We start from the raw sequence: 22,231 nt of genomic DNA, 5'->3' as shown, positions 1-22,231 counted from the left end.
CATATTCATAAAGAAGTAAAGCCAATGCCTTCTTAATACCTGGACTTGACCTCTCAACATCTTGATATAGGTATTCAACACATCCGCTGCCGCAATCGCTACGCGGCTACGCTCGTAGCGCGTAGCAGCATTTTTCCGCTTTGCAGCGAAAACTGCCTACGAACAGAAAACGCGCCTAGGGTGTTCTTGGCACTGAATGTGTAATGCTTTTGTTTTAGGTGGCCTGGATAAAATCGGATACGAAGACAATCCTAGCAATCCACACTCATATGGTGACGTTGAACCCTCGCCTGTCCGTCACACACAACGGTCACAACACGTGGAAGCTGTATATCAGCAGCGTAGAGCCCAAAGACTCGGGTACATATATGTGCCAGGTCAATACGGACCCTATGATGAGCCAGGTATGTCAATATTTAAAACCATTACTAATAGCTAAAGTAGAACGATAAGACGTAAATGAATTGAATTCGATACGATACGCTGAACTTTTTATGTAACAGACAGTATTTTAGGAATAGAAATAGAAATAATTGATTTGCAAGAATACAGCACATTTAAGTTGCTATATCTAACCTACGTGATTACATTCATCCATACTAATATTATAAATGCGAAAGTGCGTTTGTGTGTTTGTCCGTCTTTCACGCCGTAACGGAGCGACGGATCGACGTGATTTCAAACTCAAACTCACAACATTTACTGACAAGAAAAACACATTACATCACAACAAAAACACAGTAAAAACATAAATAGGAAAAGAGAGGAAAATAAGAGACATTGTGCTGTAGTGTACGCGATAACCGAATACCACGCGGGCGGAGCCGCGGGCAAAAGCTAGTAGGTATACCTATACATTTATGAAACCAGAAAACAATGCAATATTTTTCTTTTGAGTATTCGTACAATAGACGTCTATTCATGTTTTGCAACTAAAAAAGCAGATTGTTTATTTAACCTGCCGGATTTTTTTCTATACACAATTATTAATTGATGATCCTGAATGATACATTGATATTGATATTTACGAATATTATAATTTTTATGACCAGTATCGAATGCTTAGAGATTCACTCAATGCAATCTTGTAATGAGATTTGCCATTGCAACGCATGATAGTATTAATGCGCGAATATTACTCCAGTTCCATTTGATTAGCGCCAATAGCTTATCAATAATGTAATGTAATTACTCGTACAATCAGTTTCCACGCGAATACAGCCGGATGCTGCAAGGCATACCATGGCCAATATTAAAATTTATGCAATCGAGCCGAACGCCAGCTTGCATTTAAATCTCTCTAGCACAACGTCACGTCCCGCCGCCGGTCGGCAGATAAGTGCCGGTTTTTGTACCAATATTTCATTTCACCCCCGTTGATTTCTTCATTATTGCTTTTCTTAATGTATTCCTTAAGGTGTACATTTCCTGGGAATCAGCTGGAATATTTATGAGGCTGTCTGTGAGCTAATTAAAAGCTTGCTCCGCAATGGTAGCCCTTTCATACTGAATTCATGTGCGCTTAATCTTTTAAAGCGTGAAATGAAGTTGATATTTTTACCCACGATGGAACCGAAATGGTATATGCGTTTGGGGTGAGAGTTTGTTTGTTTGTTTGTTATACACAGGGTGGTACCAAACGATGATCCTTAACTTGTACAGGTGATAGTGTGATAGTGTTGCCTAATTATGTTCGGCCTAGTTTTACGTACAATTAAATTAAGCTAATTCGAAAATGCGCATGACAATCCGTGCAGGTTGCAACTTGTAGAGCATAATTAATTAACTTCACCATCCATTGATTAATTTTAACAGACGGATAAATATGATGTCGTTTCTGTTTGTTTTGTTTGAATAGACGCGAGACGGTATCACATTTATCCGTCAGTTAAAATTAATCAATGGGTGGTGAAACAGCCCCTTAGAATAATAAACTGATGTCAATAATTGATAAATTCATAAATAAATACCAGTTTTTAATCATAACTATAAGTTTTTTACCATCCGGTATCCGGGCCGGCTAGTACGCATCTATCCGGTATTCGGCCGAATAGTAAAATAGTGGCCGGATAGGCCGGATACCGGATACTGGCCGGATATCTGTTGCATCTCTAGACTATATCTTAGGGGGGAAAGTTCCAAGTTTTTTTTAACCCCCGACGCAAAAAGAGGGGTGTTATAAGTTTGACCGGTATGTGCGTCTGTGTGTCTGTCTGTGGCATCGTAGCTCTTAAACGGGTGGACCGATTTGAATGCGGTTTTTTTTTTGCGGTTTTTTTTTCTAGCGATGGTTCTTAGACATGCTGTATCAAAATGTAAAAAAATAATAATAAAATAAAAGATGAAGCCCTAAGAAAGAACTGACTTGAAAAAAAAAATAGGTTCAGTACATTTTTAAAAGATTTTTTAATTGTAACTTTTTTTTAGTAACTTAATCCAAAAGTTTTCTTTGGAACCTCAGTGTGTTTAAATAATAAACTCTTCAAAACAGAAACGTGGATGGAAAAGCGGTTTTCATTTTCTGTCGGTCAGGTCAGGGCCGCTTGCGACTTACCGCAGACATAACACCGGCAAACACTGTGTGCAGAGGCCGTTAGCTTTGCCAGAGAAAATATTTAGAAGTTGACAGCACATATTCAGGGAACATATTTTTGGTGAGGTTATATTTAAAATGTCTATGGCATTTTTTTACGTTTACTTTTTAAAGAAGTGTATATAAACGATATATTGTCGCTGTAATTTTTAATCAACTTTAAAAAGAAGGACGTTATCAATTAATTTAAAATAATGCATCTTATGTAACTTCCAATAACACTTTTATCATCAAACTAATGGATTTTGATTTGACTTAAGTAAGATCTTAACTCAATGTGTTCCTGTTTTAACTTATAACAAAATACATGTAATAAATAAGTGTAAAAATATCAAAGTTTAAAAAAAGTACCACACATACTCTTATTCCGACGCAATAAGGCCGTAGTAACATATTTTTGAGTGGTTCGAATAGATACTTATTTTTGCACTTGACTGTACCTTACTTTTAAATTGCTTGCCAAATAAATTTTAGTATCGCCAATTAGATTTTTTTATCTACATAATCTAGTAGCGGAGGGGTAAAATCGAGTTCCTTAGGTACATATTTTTATTTTTACAACATAATAGATAGTATACCGACCTACCTTGCTTTCGCCTCTCAATACAGACTGTTAAGTAATATGTACTCGTACTTTGCTTGTGGTTATTGCGCACGTCACAAATATTCAACTGTTTAAATTACGACATTTGTTACAATTACCAATAGATACATGCTTTAGATACGAAAGAGATGCTACCTATACCAAAAATGAATCAGCAGTTAACATCAAAGCGGTCAAATTTGGGTCAAATTAAGCATCGGTCGGATTGACGTTTGACGTATGGGGCATAGAAATAGTTTCTCCGCTCACGGGTCGCTCCGGTATTTCCGTCAAGCTATGCACGTGCTTGCGAAAGAGGGTTGGTTGGAATGCCATCTCGACATCTTCATGCGACAGACACAACTTTCCAAATGCCCAGACAACTGTAACGTGCTCGAATACTCGCCAGATAGCTACCATAGCTATTGTTTTAAAGGAATTCCAAGCGGAATATTGTTAGGATTATATGAAAAGCGAGCGCAAATTCTGCTTACACGTGCAATCTTGACAATTGCGGAACGTTATCGTTCTCGCTATGTTCTCGACGCACCGATGGCTCAAGTTATAGTTAGTGTTTGGGTTATGATTCTCATCTCAAGTGAATTATGGATACTATTGGTAGAAATAAATATATAGCAGATTGCTCGCTCATCTTACCTTGTCACGTTTTATGTTGACTTAGGTTCGATATTACAGAGGGGAGTAAAAAGCCTTTTTCTATTTGCCTTCCGAGTGTTACACTTCTGAAGTGTATGGGCAAACGTTGGGGAAATGCCGTAAAACGTTGTACTTTTGGATGATATATAATTACAATTACGTTTTTTTATATTATTTTTAATTGATGTCAGTAAAATCTAGAATAAAATTTGGGCCAACTAAAAATGTATATGTTAATGGCGCCATTTCATGATATGCCTAGGAATTTCGTGATCTGGCGGATCTTACGATCGGCCGCTTAAATACTGATTTATTTTACATATTTTACCATATTTTATTAACTTGTTACTGATTCATAAAAATGGTATACGATTCTAAGATTTAATCATAAAGAGTAAGTTGATAAAAGCAAATGATAATCGCCTTTCATCAATTTACGACCTAGTATGAAATTGAAAGAGCACTTTCTTGGTGGAATCTCAAAAGTTTACTTTTAAATTTTCAAAATGTAATGAACATTTACCAATAGAACAACATACATTCGAAACCAGTGAAAAAGAGTCCAATCGTATAGATTTCTAAATATTACGACTGGTTTTTACAGCTGTTGATGTATCTAACATCTAACTCTATCGCCGACTGTAGCATCTGTACAGATACCAGGGTAATCTTTCATGGCGGTCCGGTTTGGGGCGATTAAATAAATATTGACCTACTAATTGTTTTTGCGGCATTGATGGCGAGCCCTGTTGACAGAGGCGGTGATGGACGAGCTCATTTTTTTATTCTAACCCTTTTCCTCGTCCCCAAGTTGACGCGTCGACATGTCGAAATTATGCAAAAACCAAAAACATTAGGTACAGCGTAACTTTTAGATACCGTTTCAATAATTACCTACTGATCAGTTGCAGGATTTTTGGGTTTTCTGACAAAATTCTATTAGGAAATGAAAACAAAATGTATGAACGCACAGCCTAAGCTATTAGAGCTATAGAGACTTCAAAAAGAGACATATTTCTTGACGATGATAGAGATGCAATAAGAATTTTTCCAAAATTCTCACGGTACCTATAGAGCTAGCAATTTTTTTATTCTTTACAGGAGCGGACCTACGAGATAATTTCTGTACAAGTCAAAATTTAGCGAAACTAAAAAAAACTTAAACAAATCATTAGTATTTTTTGCTTTACATTAGTTGCACGGGGCTCCGATTCTTTTTTAATTCCCAAGATGTCAAATTGTGGGTTCAATGTCTAATTGTGCAAACGACCAAAAATTTGTTAAGCGTGTGATTTAATAATCGCTAGCTATGACTTACAAAACACTAAAACACCTTATAAATAATGTGGATTATTCAAACAAAGCAATCCAATAATTGCTAATCAATACAGCGAGCGGTACTTAAGTCCATCAGCTTGTTCTGAACAGAATTATTTATAGGTTCGAAAAGGCTCCCAAAATTTAACGCTTTATTTATAAGTACGAACGGATCTGTAGGTGCCAGAGGGTATTTTCAATATGGGTAATTTTGCCGGGAACACAAATAATTTAAGAGCTTTATTACATGCCCGGGATTAACTCTGCATGAGCGTCGAATGAAAAACGAGTGAGCAGCCGTATCGCTCCCGCGGTTACAATCAAAAACTCTTGATATTTTATCTTAATTACTTCAGGATCTTTGTGAGAGTAAATCCCTACCCTTATGTCGTCCATCGTCGCGTAGCTTTATGGGAGGATTACTTTTATAACCGGGATTAAAGTCCTGTTTGCGAAATGTTTACATTGCCGAACTCGAAGCTGGCCGTATGATAGATGCTCCACTTATTATCTATGTTATGACCCGCGCTTCTTCGAAACTTGTAAACAACGGCAAAATTTAAATCGCTAACATTCTTTGAACGACCTCTTTCAAAACAAAACTGTTACGCAGCCGAGTTCTTTATTCTTTAAGGATTCTTTGCTTAAAGTATTGAAATAATAATTTATTGCGCTGTAGATTGTTTTGCCTTCAAATGATAATAATAATCGGTAGTGCTTGAATTTTAATTCTCATTTTATCTTAACTTTTATCAATGACATGAGTTTAGATATTACTTAATGATTGTTGAAATCGCACATAATTATAGTTTCACAAAGTCATAAAAGCTGCAGCTGTCGTATTGTGCTCTTTAACCCTTTGTTGAGCTAAAGTTTCAAGAAACTCATGAATAAAATAAGCTCAGGGTACTTGCAAAAAGCGAAAGCATTGATGAAGCTTGTAGTGAAATCATTTTCGCAGTCCTTAAGTATGTATTAAATCGTTTCTATACCGTATTGGATAATATTTATGGAATTTCATTACGAAAGGTCGCATTTTACAGGTGGATAAAGGCTTTTTAGGTATTTGCGGAGGTCAGCTGTGGAATCAGGTCAAATTCGAAGCGACTTAGAGAAATAATGTTATTGATATGTGAATTTCTGCTTACACAGCTATATAAATTTTACAGTAATCACCCAAAATTTATAAAAAACGGTAATTCAAAACGGGGCGATTAAGAAAACTGGCCAAATGCTGGCTGGCTAAAACTTCATTTTTTTGTTGGAAAAGACGATATCAATATTTCATAACACTTAACAACATTCCAATTTTATTTATTCCTAAGAAAAAAGTCCTGACAGGCAAACGGGTGGACGAACAACGAAGTGATCCTATAAGGGTTCCTTTCTTTTGATATACTGAACCCTGCAAACGGTTCATGTTCAAACATAAGACTATGAAGACGTTACTTCGGTAAGTAGCTCGAGGCGACCTCCTACAATGAATCGCCGGCGCTAAGGAGCTCCATTCTTGGCACCATAAACACATTCTTCGACACATAGTTGCCTCCTGATGTTGCAACTAACGCCGTAACAAACACTTTACTCGGGCACCCGAGGAATTTGTCAGACTGCTCGAAGGAATCCACCTCCAGGCAGTAAAATGTGAACCCGCTACGCCCACCGTGCCTCTAACATAAATATCTGGCCTTTACTTTAATAACATAAAGCCGAACCAAGGCTTTAAAGCGGCCGCCTAAAATCCTGCCGCTTCCTAAATATTGTGGCCAGGTTTAGCTCCGTACGGGATTTACGACGCTCAAAGGATTATGCATAAGCTTGTATTACGTTATCAACTTATCATACTTATCATCTGTGTAGTAATCTCAAAATTAGCCTTTAGCTTCATAAAGTTCGAGTACTGATTTCAGTTATTTTCCTAACTAAATAGGTAGAAGTTTCCTTTTCCTAGTACCTATCTATAGAGCTTTCTCATAATGTACCTAGTCCGAATTTCATAATATGCAATAATGTATCGTTTTTCATAATTTTTATTTGCTATAATGTAATTTATTTCTGAAATAGTATTTTCTTCAGAGTTGATATTAAACTAACCTAACCTAACCTAGTGCATTCTATAAGATGACATTTAATAAAAAAAAAAACAGCACGGTTCTATATATTTTTGGGCAAACGTTGTTATGGCAAGCGAAATTCGGGAAAATGAAATTCGGGAGAGTAAAGGTATACGGTCCCGCATATAACGCTCGTTGTAATATTCATTACAATGTACGAAGAACAAAGGGCGAAATCATGTTATACATATGTTGTCTAATTATAACGAATAGCGATGAAAGTTACGTAGTATCTTAGCGAAAGTTGTGTGGAGTTATATGTATAAATGGGAGAGAGCATACCCTTTATTCGAGAAGAAGGATCAACAAGTGAATTGTTTCTTACTCGAAAAATCGACTAACATTACTTAGGGTTATTTGCAGCGAGGGGTTTCAGGTACGACATCTGAAGTATTTGCTTTTTCACGAGGTTTTCCACTAACATGTCAAGAGGAATCCAGATTTCGCCTCAATATTGTCAATGGTTCGGCAATTTGCAATCTTGTGTCAATGTAGGTGTCAAATTATTTCTTAAAATTCTAATTCGCACTTGCATGTGGATGGTGGAAGTAAGGTCAGTTTGAAAATCTGTTGAAAGAGGAAAGAGTGATGGCTGAATCGTCCATCATTCCGTCTGCCGTCGAGCACTGCAGGCCTGAAAATTAGACGTACCGCGTTACCGTGAACGAATCCTCATTACACAGGAAAAACGGTCCACACCGCTTCGTTGAGTTATGCGGCGTCATACCTACGAGTACGTACACGTTAACACATCGGCATGCGCTCTAAGCGACGAGCTGCAGCGTTTGCAAGCGTTGATTTCATTTTCAGTACAATTTATGTTATCTTGCCAATAAATGTGCATCATTGCTACTACTACTTACTTCTTAGTGAAAACTGAAAGTGGATACACTTATGTATGTATATGAGATAACGGATTCTACATGTACGAAATTTTTGGTTTATTATATTATTTTATGATCATACTTCTTTCTTTCCGTATTCTCAAAGAACCATTATTTGTCTTACGTCTGTGTACGCGCCAGAGGAGCAAAGTAAGGCTGGCCGCATATACACGGTTTCCTGATAAGGTTTCCGAATACGGAATTTCGATTCGGAAACCTGAAAGCAAAGCGCACGTTCGTTTTTTAGTATTAGGTTTTTTTCTGCCAGTTCTAGAGCGACGGTTCTTGAGAGAGCACGTATAGACATGGACGATAAGTTATTGCTTTTAATTGCGCTCTTGCTGGCGTTACACAACAAAAAGAAGAAAAAACGACGTTATTGGGTACAGGGATATTTTTCGACAGTCATTATAAAATTTTCGTCGTCACCCATGTTGATTACTGTCTATCACAAAAATTACGTTACGTCCACTTCGTACGGTACTCGCGCATTTCTGACTTGAAATTTCCGTTCGTGTGCGGCTAGTGAAACAAAATGTTTGCAGGGACTGCGTTCGGGATGACATCATTCGGTTTTTCCCCGTTCTTACTACCTGAACGCACGGCTGTGGCACGGAACGAACGTCGGGTTTTTTTTTCCGTTCGGAAATTTTAAGAACATGTGCGCCTTCATATAACATTAGATACTATGAAAAATGCGCATTCAGGTTTCCGAATCTGAATTCCGTATTCGGAAACCTTATCAGGAAACCGTGTATGTGCGGCCAGCCTATGTTAAATGAATGGAACATTTTCTGTATTTTTCACAATTTTAGATGCAATTGTTTATAGTTTCAACCATTAAAAATATTTATTGCCAATTAGGAATAATAAAATAAAACATTATACAAAAAAAACAACTTAAACCTATAGCTGTTTATAGTTTTGGAGATAGACGGATGAACAAATTAAAATCTGTTTTTTATTTCTATGAAAACAGTAAATAAAACAGGCCGTTTACTACGAAGTGCAAAATTAGAACTTCGTGTCTTGCCGTCCCGCTTACGCTTATATTATTTAAAACGAGAGTGAGAGGGATGGTACGATACGAACTTCGATTTTCGAATTTTGTAGAGCTCCTCTGAGCTAAAGAAGAAAAAATAAACACATGGCTTGTTTAACGTTTGTGCCATTCAATCCGCTTCCGCTTTGCACTGAAACAAAGCCATCGCGTAGTCACAGGCGTTTAGAGCCCCTGCCAGATCGATGTGTATGGATGGTTCGCTGTTTTTAAAAGATACAAGCAATCAATTTCAGTTCTACATGTTGTATACGAAGGGTTGTGTTGCCTATGCAAACTACCTACCTATTTCTCTTTCGAGATTGTTTATCCCCTTTAACTAGAGTCCTTAGAACAAATGGAATCATAATCATTTTCATCACTTCTTTCTGTCACACGGTATAAGACGAGCTTTTGATCGCGAACATCAGCGCGTTGGACAATACGACCTATGGTCATAGACGCTACGCTTTTGTCCATTATCTTTGAGCGAAAATGTATCAAGACGATAACTATATATGATCATGATTCAGTGAAAGTCATTAGTCTATTTTAGATCTAGTGGGATGTTGGATACCTTCCACTTAGGTCACTGAGCAACTTTAAATGGTTGTATTATTCTCTACGTAAATTTTCAGTTCATGTTCTATTTCAAACAAATTGTTTCATGCTCACCGAATCATGAATGTAAAGCCATAAAAGCTGATCTCGGACGAACAGGAAAAATGGACATACGTTTTTGCACGTCCGAGTTGCTTTCCATCTTGTTACGTCTCCCGTCGCGACCGTTCAAGAGTAATATTTCACCAGGGTAACAAATGACTCACTTACCTGTTGATGCCTACACGGCACGCGGCCAAAAGCGGCGTGGCCGAGAAAAGAAACGTGACCTGCAAACGTCTTGTGATTGCTTATTTTAATCAAATCCCGGAATGTTGCGAAACGGAATATTACTTATGATATTACGTTTGTCTATCAAAAGCTGGTGGTAGTCTGAGAGGAGATACCCTAGCTGCTCATAGCAATTTTTTAACCGACTTAAAAAAGGAGGAGGTTATCAATTCGGTTACTTCAAACTCCGCCATTTATGAACCGATTTGTTTTTTTTTGCGTTCGTCTATGAATGCTTTCAAATAGGTCCCATAAGCGCCAAATAAGGATCTGATGATTGGATCTTAAGGAAATCGAGGGAACTCTTCAAATATTGTAGGGATACCTATAGTGAATTGAATTATTTAGTAGTAACTCGTGCATATGCTGATGAAAATCATCACTTGGTGAAGTGGAACTGATGATGAAGACCACAGTTGACCATCGGAGTTACTACTCAACAACAAGTATTTCACGGGTTGAATTTCTATTACTTTAACACAGTTGCTAAGCAATTTATGCTCGTCGTAATGCATAATTATAGTAAAATGGAACGGGTGGTGAAGCACCAGGACTCCTCAATAAGCAATTTTTCGTAAATGGTGACGAGCAGTTGACATTAAACTATTGTATCTTAGATTATTTACACTAAAAAGCGACAAAAAAATAATCTACTACAAAAAACCATGAAAAGATTTTTCTACCCGTCAGGAGTGATTGAAGCCCAAGATATAGTTCGGACCTATGCGTATAGTTAGACAACTTACAACGACGACGACTATAGGTCCACTCCTGCTGGCTTGTGCTGAGGCACCGACTTCAGACTGGTAGAAAAATATTTATATGGTTTTTTGTAGTCGGTTCAATTTTGTTATAAAATTTTTTACTCTCCCCTTTCAATGCGTGAACTTGATGTAAGCTATTGCTCGTACGCAAAAATCTAGTTCGATGATCTCAACTTTAATAATCCCAAGATTTGCCACCCCCAAATTTCGCCGCTCTAGGCCCAGGCTTACTTGGATTACCTACTCGTATTAGAAAATTTGCTCCTGCTTTTGAAATAAGCTGTGGTTTGACCCATGGTGTCTCAAGAAGAGGGTCATAGGTTAGAACCCGTGCTCGCACCTCTGAGTTTAATAAATTCATGCGCAAAATTACACTTGAAATTTGCCATGTGTTTTTCGGTGAAGGAAAATATACCGAAGAAACAATTTAATGGTGCGTGTGAAATTATGCTGTAGTTCAGTACAAGATCCTTATTCTGAGATAAGTCTGTACCAGGCGGTGGGATTTGGATAATGATCAAGAACTGGTTAGTAAAGACTGAGATAGATATACATATTTACGTGTAAGTACAGAAGTGATACCAGAACGTGATAGTGCTGTAATCCGTGTGAGAGTGCAACGGTCGTCGTCGCACTATGCCATGCATATGAGAGCTCTGAATTGAATCCGCATGTTGTATCTTATATATAGAGCTATACAGAATACACTTATATTAAAAGTGTTGCAATTTTTTGTACATCCTACTAGTATTATAAATGATTTTTTTTGTGAGTGTGTGTTCGTGTGCGTGTGTTTGTTACTCTAACTACTTTTAGTAGACGAAAGATCGGATCGGGATCGGACAGGATCGGATTTCGACGAAATTTCATACCTATTTAACTTAGGTCTTGGATATTACAGACTATTTTTTATTCCGATATTCAAACGAGATCGGGTTATACACATGTAAAATCTTGAAATATCAACCGTTAATTCTAGAGCCACGAAATTACAACAGTCTTAATTCATTATGAACGTACAGTATCTTTAACTTGCTCCTAGAAAAATTGGATTGCTTTCTGTCCCGTGACAATTTCAAAAAATAATAATTCTGTAAAATGACAACCAAATTTCAAGCACCTTTCTAGTGCCTGTGGTTTAAGACTGTGCGTTGTCAGTTAGTCAGCCAGTCAGTCAGGTTATTTTTTATAAGTATAGATAAATGAAGGCCACGGCGGACTTTTTGAGAGTTTCAATTAAGCTGCCAGATCTAATGATTCCCGCCAGTAAAGCCGCGGGAAAAAGCTAGTTTATAATACTACGCATATACTGAGCTTTTTGGATGTAAATCTTGGATCCACTCGACTCGCAGCTTGCAAAAGGAATTTGCAAAATTCATGTGACATCAAGCAGTCCGTATGAGAATTTACACAGCAGGAAAATGTGGAAATAGGAAATGGTTTGGCTTATCACATCTTTCTGACGAGAATAAAATCGAACAAAAGTATAGCGTGAATACTGCACCTGATTTTATAAGGAAATAAATTTTAGGTTACGTAACAAAGCTGGATAAGTTACATAGTCTATAGGTAAGAAGGTTCCCTCGTTGTGACCTAATTCTTCGAGTGACAAATTACTTGGTAAAATCCTGATTTTAGTTCGTAACCGCACTGAATCCTGTTTCATATTTTATTTACCATCCCAAGCAAATGGTCTTCTTGATCGCTTTGAAAAATATGCAGGAGCAATATTTTTCCTATGAATATGCTACAGTGGTTTTGTATCATGTGCCCGGTAGAATATATTTAACCTATCCCGTAAATAACATGCGCTCAGATGGAATTTTATCGAAGCAGTTCTGCTCATGCGTATTCATCAAATTTTTTCAGAGGTCACTTCCTACGTATACACATACGAGTAGAAGTAACATAAAAGTGATGGAAAAGAAATTGAAGCTATGATTTATGATACATTTATTCGTACTTACATAAATATTGGAAGCTCATTTTTGTTTTACTGAGGCCAAGTTAGAATTTTTTTTAAACGTAACTTACGTACTTAAACGTGACTTTTTTGTAAGTAAAACGTAACTTAGTTTTTAGTAAACAAATGTCAAGTTCAGTGCTTATTTATGTGATAGGTGGAATTATCTGTTATACTTGAACAACACATACTACTGACACTGAATTACTTGTAAATAAATATCTGACACTTAAGGAGCGGCCACATCGCTGCTTAAAAAACGGAGACGGTACGGAATCGCAGTGACGCATCGTATGCGCACCGTTTTTATCGCATGCTCTACACATGAAATCCCGTTGACGTGCTGTAAATGTCTGGACTTTATCGAACAAATGTCGTGATATTTAAGGCACGTCACTGCGATTCCGTATCGTTTGCGTATTTTAAGTAGCCGTGTGGATAGGATGCAATAAAAACGGTGCGCATACGATGCGTCACTGCGATTCCGTACCGTCACCGTTTTTTAAGCAGCGGTGTGGCTGCTCCTTTAATTAGTACAACTAATTATACGTAAAGTTGTTTTCGGACTTCACATTTGCTGTCGACGTTAAGCGCTTAGTTTGGCGATTTTTACCTGCGCCTGACAAATACTTGGGTCGGCCTGTCGCTCCGCGCGCCCCTGGAATTTTGTCAAAGTCGCTCCGCCGCTCACTCCGGAATGCGAACAATATGTCTTCATGCAACATTCACGGACCCCTGCCCGTACATTATTAGCCGGAGGGACAGCCGTCTTATAAACTATAGGATTCCTACCACGTACCCGAAAGGATACTGTTTTTGTTTCTGAGATGCCTTAAGGAGTAAAAGTAGATCGTAAACGCTCGCGTTCTTCGATCTTTAGTTATGGCAGAGTACTTAAACCTAATAAATGTCACAATCGGTGATACGTGTGCTAGACTGTAACACAAAATGTCCTCAAGATAAGATTCGTTTCAGCCACATGTACGCATTCCTGTAAAGTTGTGACATTACACGGAAAGGAAGTACCTAGGTTTTAGAGGCAATTCTGGTTCAGTTCACCCGGGCCACATTAAATGTTAAGTTAGTTGTTTCCCGCGGGAGCGGTGTAACGATGTTTTCCTTTGTCCGCTTGCTCGCAACTATCTCGTTAATGTCCTCAATTAATATCGTATTCGAGTCGCCTTCGACTTCTAATACGGTTGGTTACATGCCTTTATGGTATTTTGCAGCCGGTATCTAATTGAGTGGAAGGCAAGTTATGGTTACAATTTGTAACAGTCTGCTCCGGTGCGCTCACAGCATTGGACGCTTTCATTTCCAGCTGCATTTCTACGAAGATATTGTTTAATATCGCGTTCCAAATACTCATTTGGAAAATCATGCTCTTTGCTGGAATACAAAACGTTAAATTTATAAAAAAATCCAAATTGATCATTATAATACTGATACTTATTTAACAAAATGGCACAGTGGCTTCATTAGAAGTCTCACAATAACACGAAACAAAAACTATAACTTTCTCATAACACGAAACTGAATCAAAATAAAATATCCAGGCCGTAGTAAAGCGTTACCCTACCACCCCTAATAATGTGGGAAGGAGCAGAAAACAACGTGCGGCTATACAGTCCCGTAAACAGGGTCGGGTCAGTCAGGTGAGGCCCGACTTTCAGTATTACGTTACATTATCAGCGTTATATTGGGTATTATGAAGGTAGCGGGAGATCACGATTTCGAAACTCTACTGATTTATGTTATGACAAAAATGTTGGTGGACTTGTGTGGTTGGTGGAAATTGGGACATTGTTAATCTTATTGTTTTGGGAATATTTTAAAGATAAAAGATAAGAAGCAAAGTACACAAATCGTGAGTTACCGAATACTTAGAGATTTTTGGTACATTGACTTAAATTTTCTGTAAATTAATTATCTCAGGATTTTTTTCCTAATAAGGACCTGGTATACGCCCACCAATACTTAAAACATCTGAACGAACTGATAACCTAGTGGTTAGAGAACCTGGTAGAACTCGGTTGGTGTAGATCTCACTAATATTATAAATGCGAAAGTTTGTTTGTTTGTTACGTTCACGTCTAAAGCCGCTGAACCGATTTACTTAGATGAAATTCCGTATGCAGTTAGTTTGAGTCCTGGGGAAGGATGTAGGATAGTTTGAATCCCGAAAAATTGCATAGTTCTCGGCCGCGGGATAGGGATAAATGAATTCTATGCAGACGGGGTCGCGGGCCTAGTATTGAATATGAAAAATAAAAATGTTTGTTTTCGAGTCTTGGATGTTTTATTATAAAAAAATAAATCAAAATAATTTATTTTCGGATAACTGAGTAGATCCAAGTATTGTTAGTGTATACAATATTCTTATGAGACTATGGTTAAGCAGATAAGATATATTATTATTACATTCAATCAAATTACATTAATTTCCATGACATTCATTACACTGCCTAATTAATTAACTTAAGTTTCATTTCAAATTAACACATAAAGAAAGAAAGAAAGAAAGAAAGAAAATACATTTATTTAACGCCATAAAAAACAAACATAGAACAAATAAAGACATACATGACGCTAAACAGGTCCCCACTCAGCATAGTGCCACGGCAAGCCGTCACATCAAATTAAATTAAACTGTCTATCTATGTCAAACCAAATTAATTCAAATTAATTACATCAAAGTCCCATTTCATTACATTATAAATTACATAATAATATTAATAAAAAAACGTTTATATCAGGATCTGGTCCCAATTATATCATGTCAGTTATTATATATTTATGTATACTGTATCCAACTAAGCTTTGAGTACTTTTGGGACTAGGTAAATTAAAAGAAAGAAAGAAATAAAGAAAGAGAAAAGAAATTAAAAAAAAAAGAAAGAAAAAAAAAAAGAAAAAAAGAAGAAAAGAAGAAAGAAAGAAATTGGTGTCAATTATACTGTGATATTTATTCAAAAAATATTTATTTCAGTTCTAAGTTTCACTTAAGTATTGTTTCCAGATGGGTCATTTATCGGTCGTGATTCCACCTGATATCACGGACGATGACGGCTCAGAGGCGAGCGCGCCCGAAGGAGGCGCGGTTGAACTTCGCTGCACCGCCACCGGTGTCCCAGAGCCCATCATTTCGTGGAAACGAACGGGGGGCCGTAACATTGTGTTCAGAGATGACGATGGAAAACAAATTAAAGGTAGTTAGCTATATTATAAGATAGATTTTTTTATATGTGTGATTTATTTGCTCGTTTTAGCAATTTTTTTGCTGGAAAACCCTCACTACTGCTAGTCTGAGTCACTCTTGGTCGTTATTAAATGATATATTGTAATTACTCTCACCGTTACTTTTTGGTTTCTTACTGACGTAGGGCAGAAGTACCGTTTGTGGCCACTGTACCGTTTATGGCTATTTATTGTTTAAATATACGTTTGAAATAAGTGTATAGTAATAAATCATTATAAACTTTATTCGTTTCAGTATAAACTTTTGAAAACTCACTAAATATATTATTTTAATACTATAACTTTTTATATATTACTGCAAATGTCAACTGGCCAAAAACGGGCTTATGGTGGCCAAAACCAGTACTTCTGCCCTAATTTAGACGTAATGAAGACTTAAGAAATATCGTAATTCAGTCGCATTTTAATTGAATTAATCAAGATTTAATTTTACAGACCACTCAAACTCCACATTATTATTATTTCCTTCGTAGATGTAAATAACGAACTTGCTTAGTAGTATTTAAGGCACAAAATTCATAACAAAGCGTTAAAATATAAAACTTAGTTTAAATTGTCCGATACAGAACGTCGATTACATAACTGAAACGTTTTCCCTAGTCTTTCGTATTTCTGTAAAATGCGCTGGAATAAGCAACCTCGTGACGCCACATGAAAATGTAATTTGAGATACAAAAGAAACGAAATTGTTCTGCAACGTTCACGTTGGCGTTGGTGTTGGTACCTACATTAAAAACGTTCACTTTGACTTCACTTAGCAGTTATCTTATCAACCCAGAGTTAGCAGACTGGACTCTAAAAAAATGAATGTACAAAAAAACTTTATCAGTGCTAATACAAAAAGGACAAGAACATACATGATTTCGATTACACATTTTTTTCATTTAGCTTATAGTGTGTCCCACTGCTGGGCAAAAACCTCCCCTTTCGTCTTCCACTCGTCTCCACTTGTGCAATCTTGCCAGTCTGACTTACACATAGCTACATAAAAATGTAATAATCGACACAAACTAGTACAAAGACGAACTTATCTTTAACAAGGAATTTCTTCCTGGTGACCTAGTAATCAGAGAAAAACTCACAAAACCTACTCGGCCCTAATATGGGGTAACTACATAAATCCCATTTGTTCCTCATGTTAGATTTGCGTCAGAACAAAGCAACCACGAAATGATTAATGCACTATATACGCTTCCATCTGACAGTGCACCTGCTGTAAATTAATGACAATAACAATAATCGACGTCCGCCTTAAAAGCATATAAAAGAAAGACATAAAACGTCAATTTTCCTTTGAATTTTATTCGCATCGGCGAGATCCAACTAAGTGGTAAAAAAGAAACAAGACTTATTTTGCATTCAAAGCCCGCCTCGAGCGGGCGCAGGTGCTGCCATGGTTAAAACATTGGAGTTTTATGGGATTTATTAAGATATCACCCACAGCTATCGGAAGAAAATTCATTTAAACATCGGTATCGTGCGACGAAAAGTTGGCCACTTAGTAAGTAAGTAGAAGTATGGTAGAAAAACATGAAATGTAGCTCTGTGTACCTAATCAGAAAAGATCTGGTGAGTTGTTTATAAAAGCAAACCTCAATAAAGACTTTCCCGTCTTTTGTTCACAAAATATTCGTTCTGACAGGTTGTCCGATGTTTTGCAGTTACAAAAGTGGCACTCGAGGTCGAGGTCCCAGCAAAATTCATTTCCGGGGAAAAACCGTGTTCAAAGAACTCAATTACTACTTAAACAAAATAATGTTGCAATTCGGGCTCCAGTCAGGAAATTAAATGAACGGATTACCTAGTTGGAGTCGGCTTGACAAAAGGTTGTTATCTCTTATAGTTATAATGACTTACCCTTTACGATCCAGCCAGCACAGTAGGTGAAAAGACAGGAGTTTAAAGCAATTATAGGACTACTCATTCCAACACATACGCACGCTGTTGTCCTTTTAATCGCAAATAATCCGGCAGTGTAATTTATGCTTTAAAATTAGGGCCTCTAGGTACAGAATTGCGGGTTCACGGAGGGGTATTTAAACCCATTTGAAGGCGTTGTTTTACGAATTTGACCCGTTTTATTTAAGCCATTAAGCGTAAACAAAAGACTGGCAGCCCTCGGTAAACAGAGGGCGGTTGTAATAGTTAACAGAGTGGTGGATTTGGCTCTGCCTTCGTATTAATTGGACATGTTATACACGCTCTGCTAAGTAAATATTGCCGATTTGGTTAAACCGAGGCCTTTATCGCTTTCTTTCTCCCTTTTCTTGATTATTTTGTTCTAAACTTGTAATAATGCCCTGAACCTTTTGAGTGGGTAGCTACATTCCTTTCTTTGATTAGAACTCAAGATTATTCTTGAAATTTGTACCTACATCGTGTCGAATTGGGATGCACCAAAAAAAATAACCTATAGTTTTTATTTTATTTTTGGAAAGAATGGGATATTTTAAGATAACCATTTTCATCGATTTCGAATTTGAATGAGTATTTTATATTTTATATTTTTTTTACAAAATACGCTAGATGACGTCACAGTGAGACAGCCAAGTTCCATTGCATAGAAAAATTCAGGTCGTACATACCTATAACATAATCTGTGGCATTACAATGTGACAATAATACAAGCACGGCTTAGGGTCCTAAATGAACCATGACAAATAGTTTTATTCATTTCTCTTCTTTTAACTTCGATTATTCCTGTTTATTTAATGGTGTGATAGTAAATACATATTTTTTATTAAAATCTAATATTTAAATTCTTTGATATTTACTTGTAACGTCGTAATTTAATTTGTAAAAATACATTGGAAATTACTCATATACATTTCGGACTTTACGATAAATGATAACTGTTTAAAGCCATGCGCATCATGTGATTAAAGTTCCATCTTTGTCACTCTTTGCTATTATAAGCAGGACAGCAACATTTCAAACTGTCAATTTGCTTTAGAGTGTAGACCTGCTTTATAACTGCCTTTGTCACGGGACACTGCTGGGGTCAAATGAAGGTCATTACTTAAATTTTGTTTATTTAATTCAGTTTATCATATTCTTAGAATCTGATTTCTGAAAACGCTTCACAAAGCCTATTTCTCCAAACCGTTTTCGATTTATTATACGTTGTCAAAAATTGGGACATCCCAATTGTTGTTATTTCATTGCTATATTGTAGTACATTGTAGTCTCCGGTTATATAATTATGTTTCAAAATAAGTACCTTCTAGGCTCGTTTAAGGATGATAATTATATGAATAGGAATATATATTAGATAGGAGACTTTTACAGTGATTCGTAGGTATACCTACTTCTTTCGTAATAAAAGATATTCATGAACACTCGGCTTTTTAGCGCCAATTTAGGTTTTACAAATTATACCTAACAAGAGACCCGCCCCGTTTTCGCACGGGTGCAATTTGCAAAAAAAAAAACATGTGACCAACTAGTACAATCGCCTATATAAGTACACTTCACTAACTGTTCTAATTGCATAATCAGGCCTAACCTTTTGCATGAAAAACAGTTTATGTTATTGCCAAATAATTCCCAAAACAGCAGCTGTACTGTAATTAGTAGCGTGTGTTGTATGATTAGTTAATTAGTTGTCTTCGCGCGGCAAGACCATGTGAAGGCTGAAGCCAACTTAATTAAGGCACCGTTGAATTATAAAACGTAACAAGTGGATTATTAAATCCGTTACTCAAACCTGAAGACAGTTTGCGACGATAGTGGCAATTTATTTCGTCTACTTAGTTAGTATAATTTTACCTATACTTATTTTAAATGACAACACAAATGTTAGGGATGCTATGTGATATTTTTGTTGGTATTATTAATTATTTTTGTGTTTTGTATTTTGAACAAACTATCGAACAAGTACCTACTTACACCAACTTAAAAGTCAATCTGACTACTAATAATTGGATGGGAAAGGCTAAATATAATAATTATCTGGTATATTTATTTATTGGTATTGGTAAAGTCTATTGGTAGCTACTTTATATATACTGAGCTGCAAAAAATGTAACCCTCAAATGTATGCAGAAATACGCAGTTTTGTATGTAGAGTGGGCCAAATTTTTTTGCCGCTGAGTATATAATATTATATATAATTTCAGTTCATTATAAAAGTGTATCTTTTTACTACGTTATATTTTTAATAAGGTACCATTTTATATCAGCTGTAACTAACAATGTTAACAAATGTATCAAGTTAATTTTACAGAATTGACTTATAATTTCAACATGTGTGTGTTAGTTGGATGACAAACAATAAAGTAATGTAACGTAAAAAGTTATTAAAAATTATTTTTTCGCCCAAAACTTTTTAGCGATGATTTGTAAAACTTCTGTGAATTTATGCGTAATGCATGGAAATTATTTATTTATTTATTTATTTATGTATTTGGGCACAAACGGTACACTAAAACTTACATTATAAACAATGACATCTAATATTGACCAACAAAGTTGCCACAGGTTATATATTATAAGAAACATAATAATATTCCACAGGCCAATATAATGAAATATACTATTATTATATATTATTATTTAGAAGCCTGTAGATGTGTCCCACTGCTGGGCAAAGGCCTCCCCCCATGTCCTCCACTCTACCCTTTCTTGGGCGATCTCTGACCAGCTGCGAAGAAAGGCGTCCAGATCGTCCCGCCATCGACGCCTGGGTCTGCCACGCCGCCGAAGTCCATTTTGTGGTATCCAGTTTGTGGCTATTTTAGCCCACCTATTGGGTTCCATACGGCTGACGTGGCCTGCCCAGTCCCATTTCAGCCTGGCAGTCTTGACACCCACATCAGCTATGCGTGTTTTGGAGGATTAAATATACTGCTATGTATTTTTAATTGGTTGTCAATATATCGAATAACTAGCAATTGAAGACGCGGCTTGTCGCCCTTATTATTGGACACGATCCTCGCATTCATTCGGCCTCCATTCACCGCCGCAGTTCATTAAGGCAGCTTGTACGAACGATTGCTTTTGTAGAGCGTCGCCGATCGCCCGCCCAACTTAAAATGTGTTTAAACGCAGAAAACTCCGCTCGGGTACAATCGGAAAACAATTAGTCTGAGCAATATAACCCGTAATTTGGCAAATCGCAGTCGACTCCAGTAACAAGTTGCCAACGACATGTCGCAGCCCAACTTTATAACCCCCTAATAAAACACAATTTCATACAATGCCCGCGTTCGGTACCGCGTTACTCTAGTCGCTGTATTTTATGTTTACGCTCAAGATTAAGGGGCGGGGGTCGTAAGCCATAAGTAATAAAGTTATAAATTATTTCCATTTAAACTTAATTTGACAGCTGATATTAAATGGTGAACTGTGGAGCGTTTTGTTGGCGTACAATTACGATTAGCGTAACGCGCAGTTAATTAAGATTATGACGCAGATACGAGCAGATTGACGCACGATGTCTAGTTTATGCTTTACTGAGCTGGCAAATGTGGTATTAGGTTTGTGTAAATAATCCTCGTGATAGTTACGTACTTAGGGTTGATGATACAATGTAGCAATCAATGCTATGTAATGATAATATTCAGGTAAATACAATAGCCTGAATGACTTCGAGAAAAGTATGGTACGGCCGTGCCTTTGTTTTTGTTTTGCTCGACTTGGCGGGGGCACTACCGTGCCCCCGGATGATCTACACACATACTAAATCTAAACATACAATTCGCACGCGATAATCATTAGATACAGCAGTTTAATTGAAATTCCGGGATTTTATTAAATTCTCGTGGGAATTCCCTAAAATTACATCGTGGTTTTCATTAACATTATATTACAACAACCATGCCAAATTTCATGACTCTAAATCCAGCGGTTGTTATTTCGAGATTTTATCCCTATCCCGTGGAAATATCGGGATAAAAAGTAGCCTATGTGTTATTCACAAGGATCATCTTTAAATGACTACCGTAGTAGATTACATTACGTATCCCATTTTGGTAAAAGTTATATATAATACTTACTAATTAGTTTAACTGTATCACTAACTAGCTGCAATTTGCTTCAAATGCATACTTTTGATTATCATAATAATGAGAAAGGCACAAAAAAACTATGTCGTTAGCAAATTGCAAGATAAATTTCATAGAACTTTTTAATAGATGTAGATTTATTATTTACATGCTTTAACAGAGG

The 22,231-nt window shown here is 36.7% G+C and overlaps 1 protein-coding gene across 1 annotated transcript in view; it reads left to right on the top strand.

The window, feature by feature from the left end:
- Positions 1 to 22,231, top strand: part of LOC141434010 (lachesin-like) — a 78,809-nt gene that overhangs the window by 45,767 nt on the left and 10,811 nt on the right. The window contains exons 4-5 of the mRNA XM_074096214.1: positions 219 to 404; positions 15,825 to 16,014. Of these exons, the coding sequence (XP_073952315.1) occupies positions 219 to 404; positions 15,825 to 16,014 (376 nt within the window). The remainder of the gene's footprint in view (positions 1 to 218; positions 405 to 15,824; positions 16,015 to 22,231) is intronic.

Source organism: Choristoneura fumiferana, chromosome 13, assembly GCF_025370935.1.
Source record: "Choristoneura fumiferana chromosome 13, NRCan_CFum_1, whole genome shotgun sequence".
NCBI lineage: Eukaryota > Metazoa > Arthropoda > Insecta > Lepidoptera > Tortricidae > Choristoneura > Choristoneura fumiferana.
Note: the sequence above shows the minus strand (reverse complement) of the source record. Positions and strands in the feature narration are given on the sequence as shown.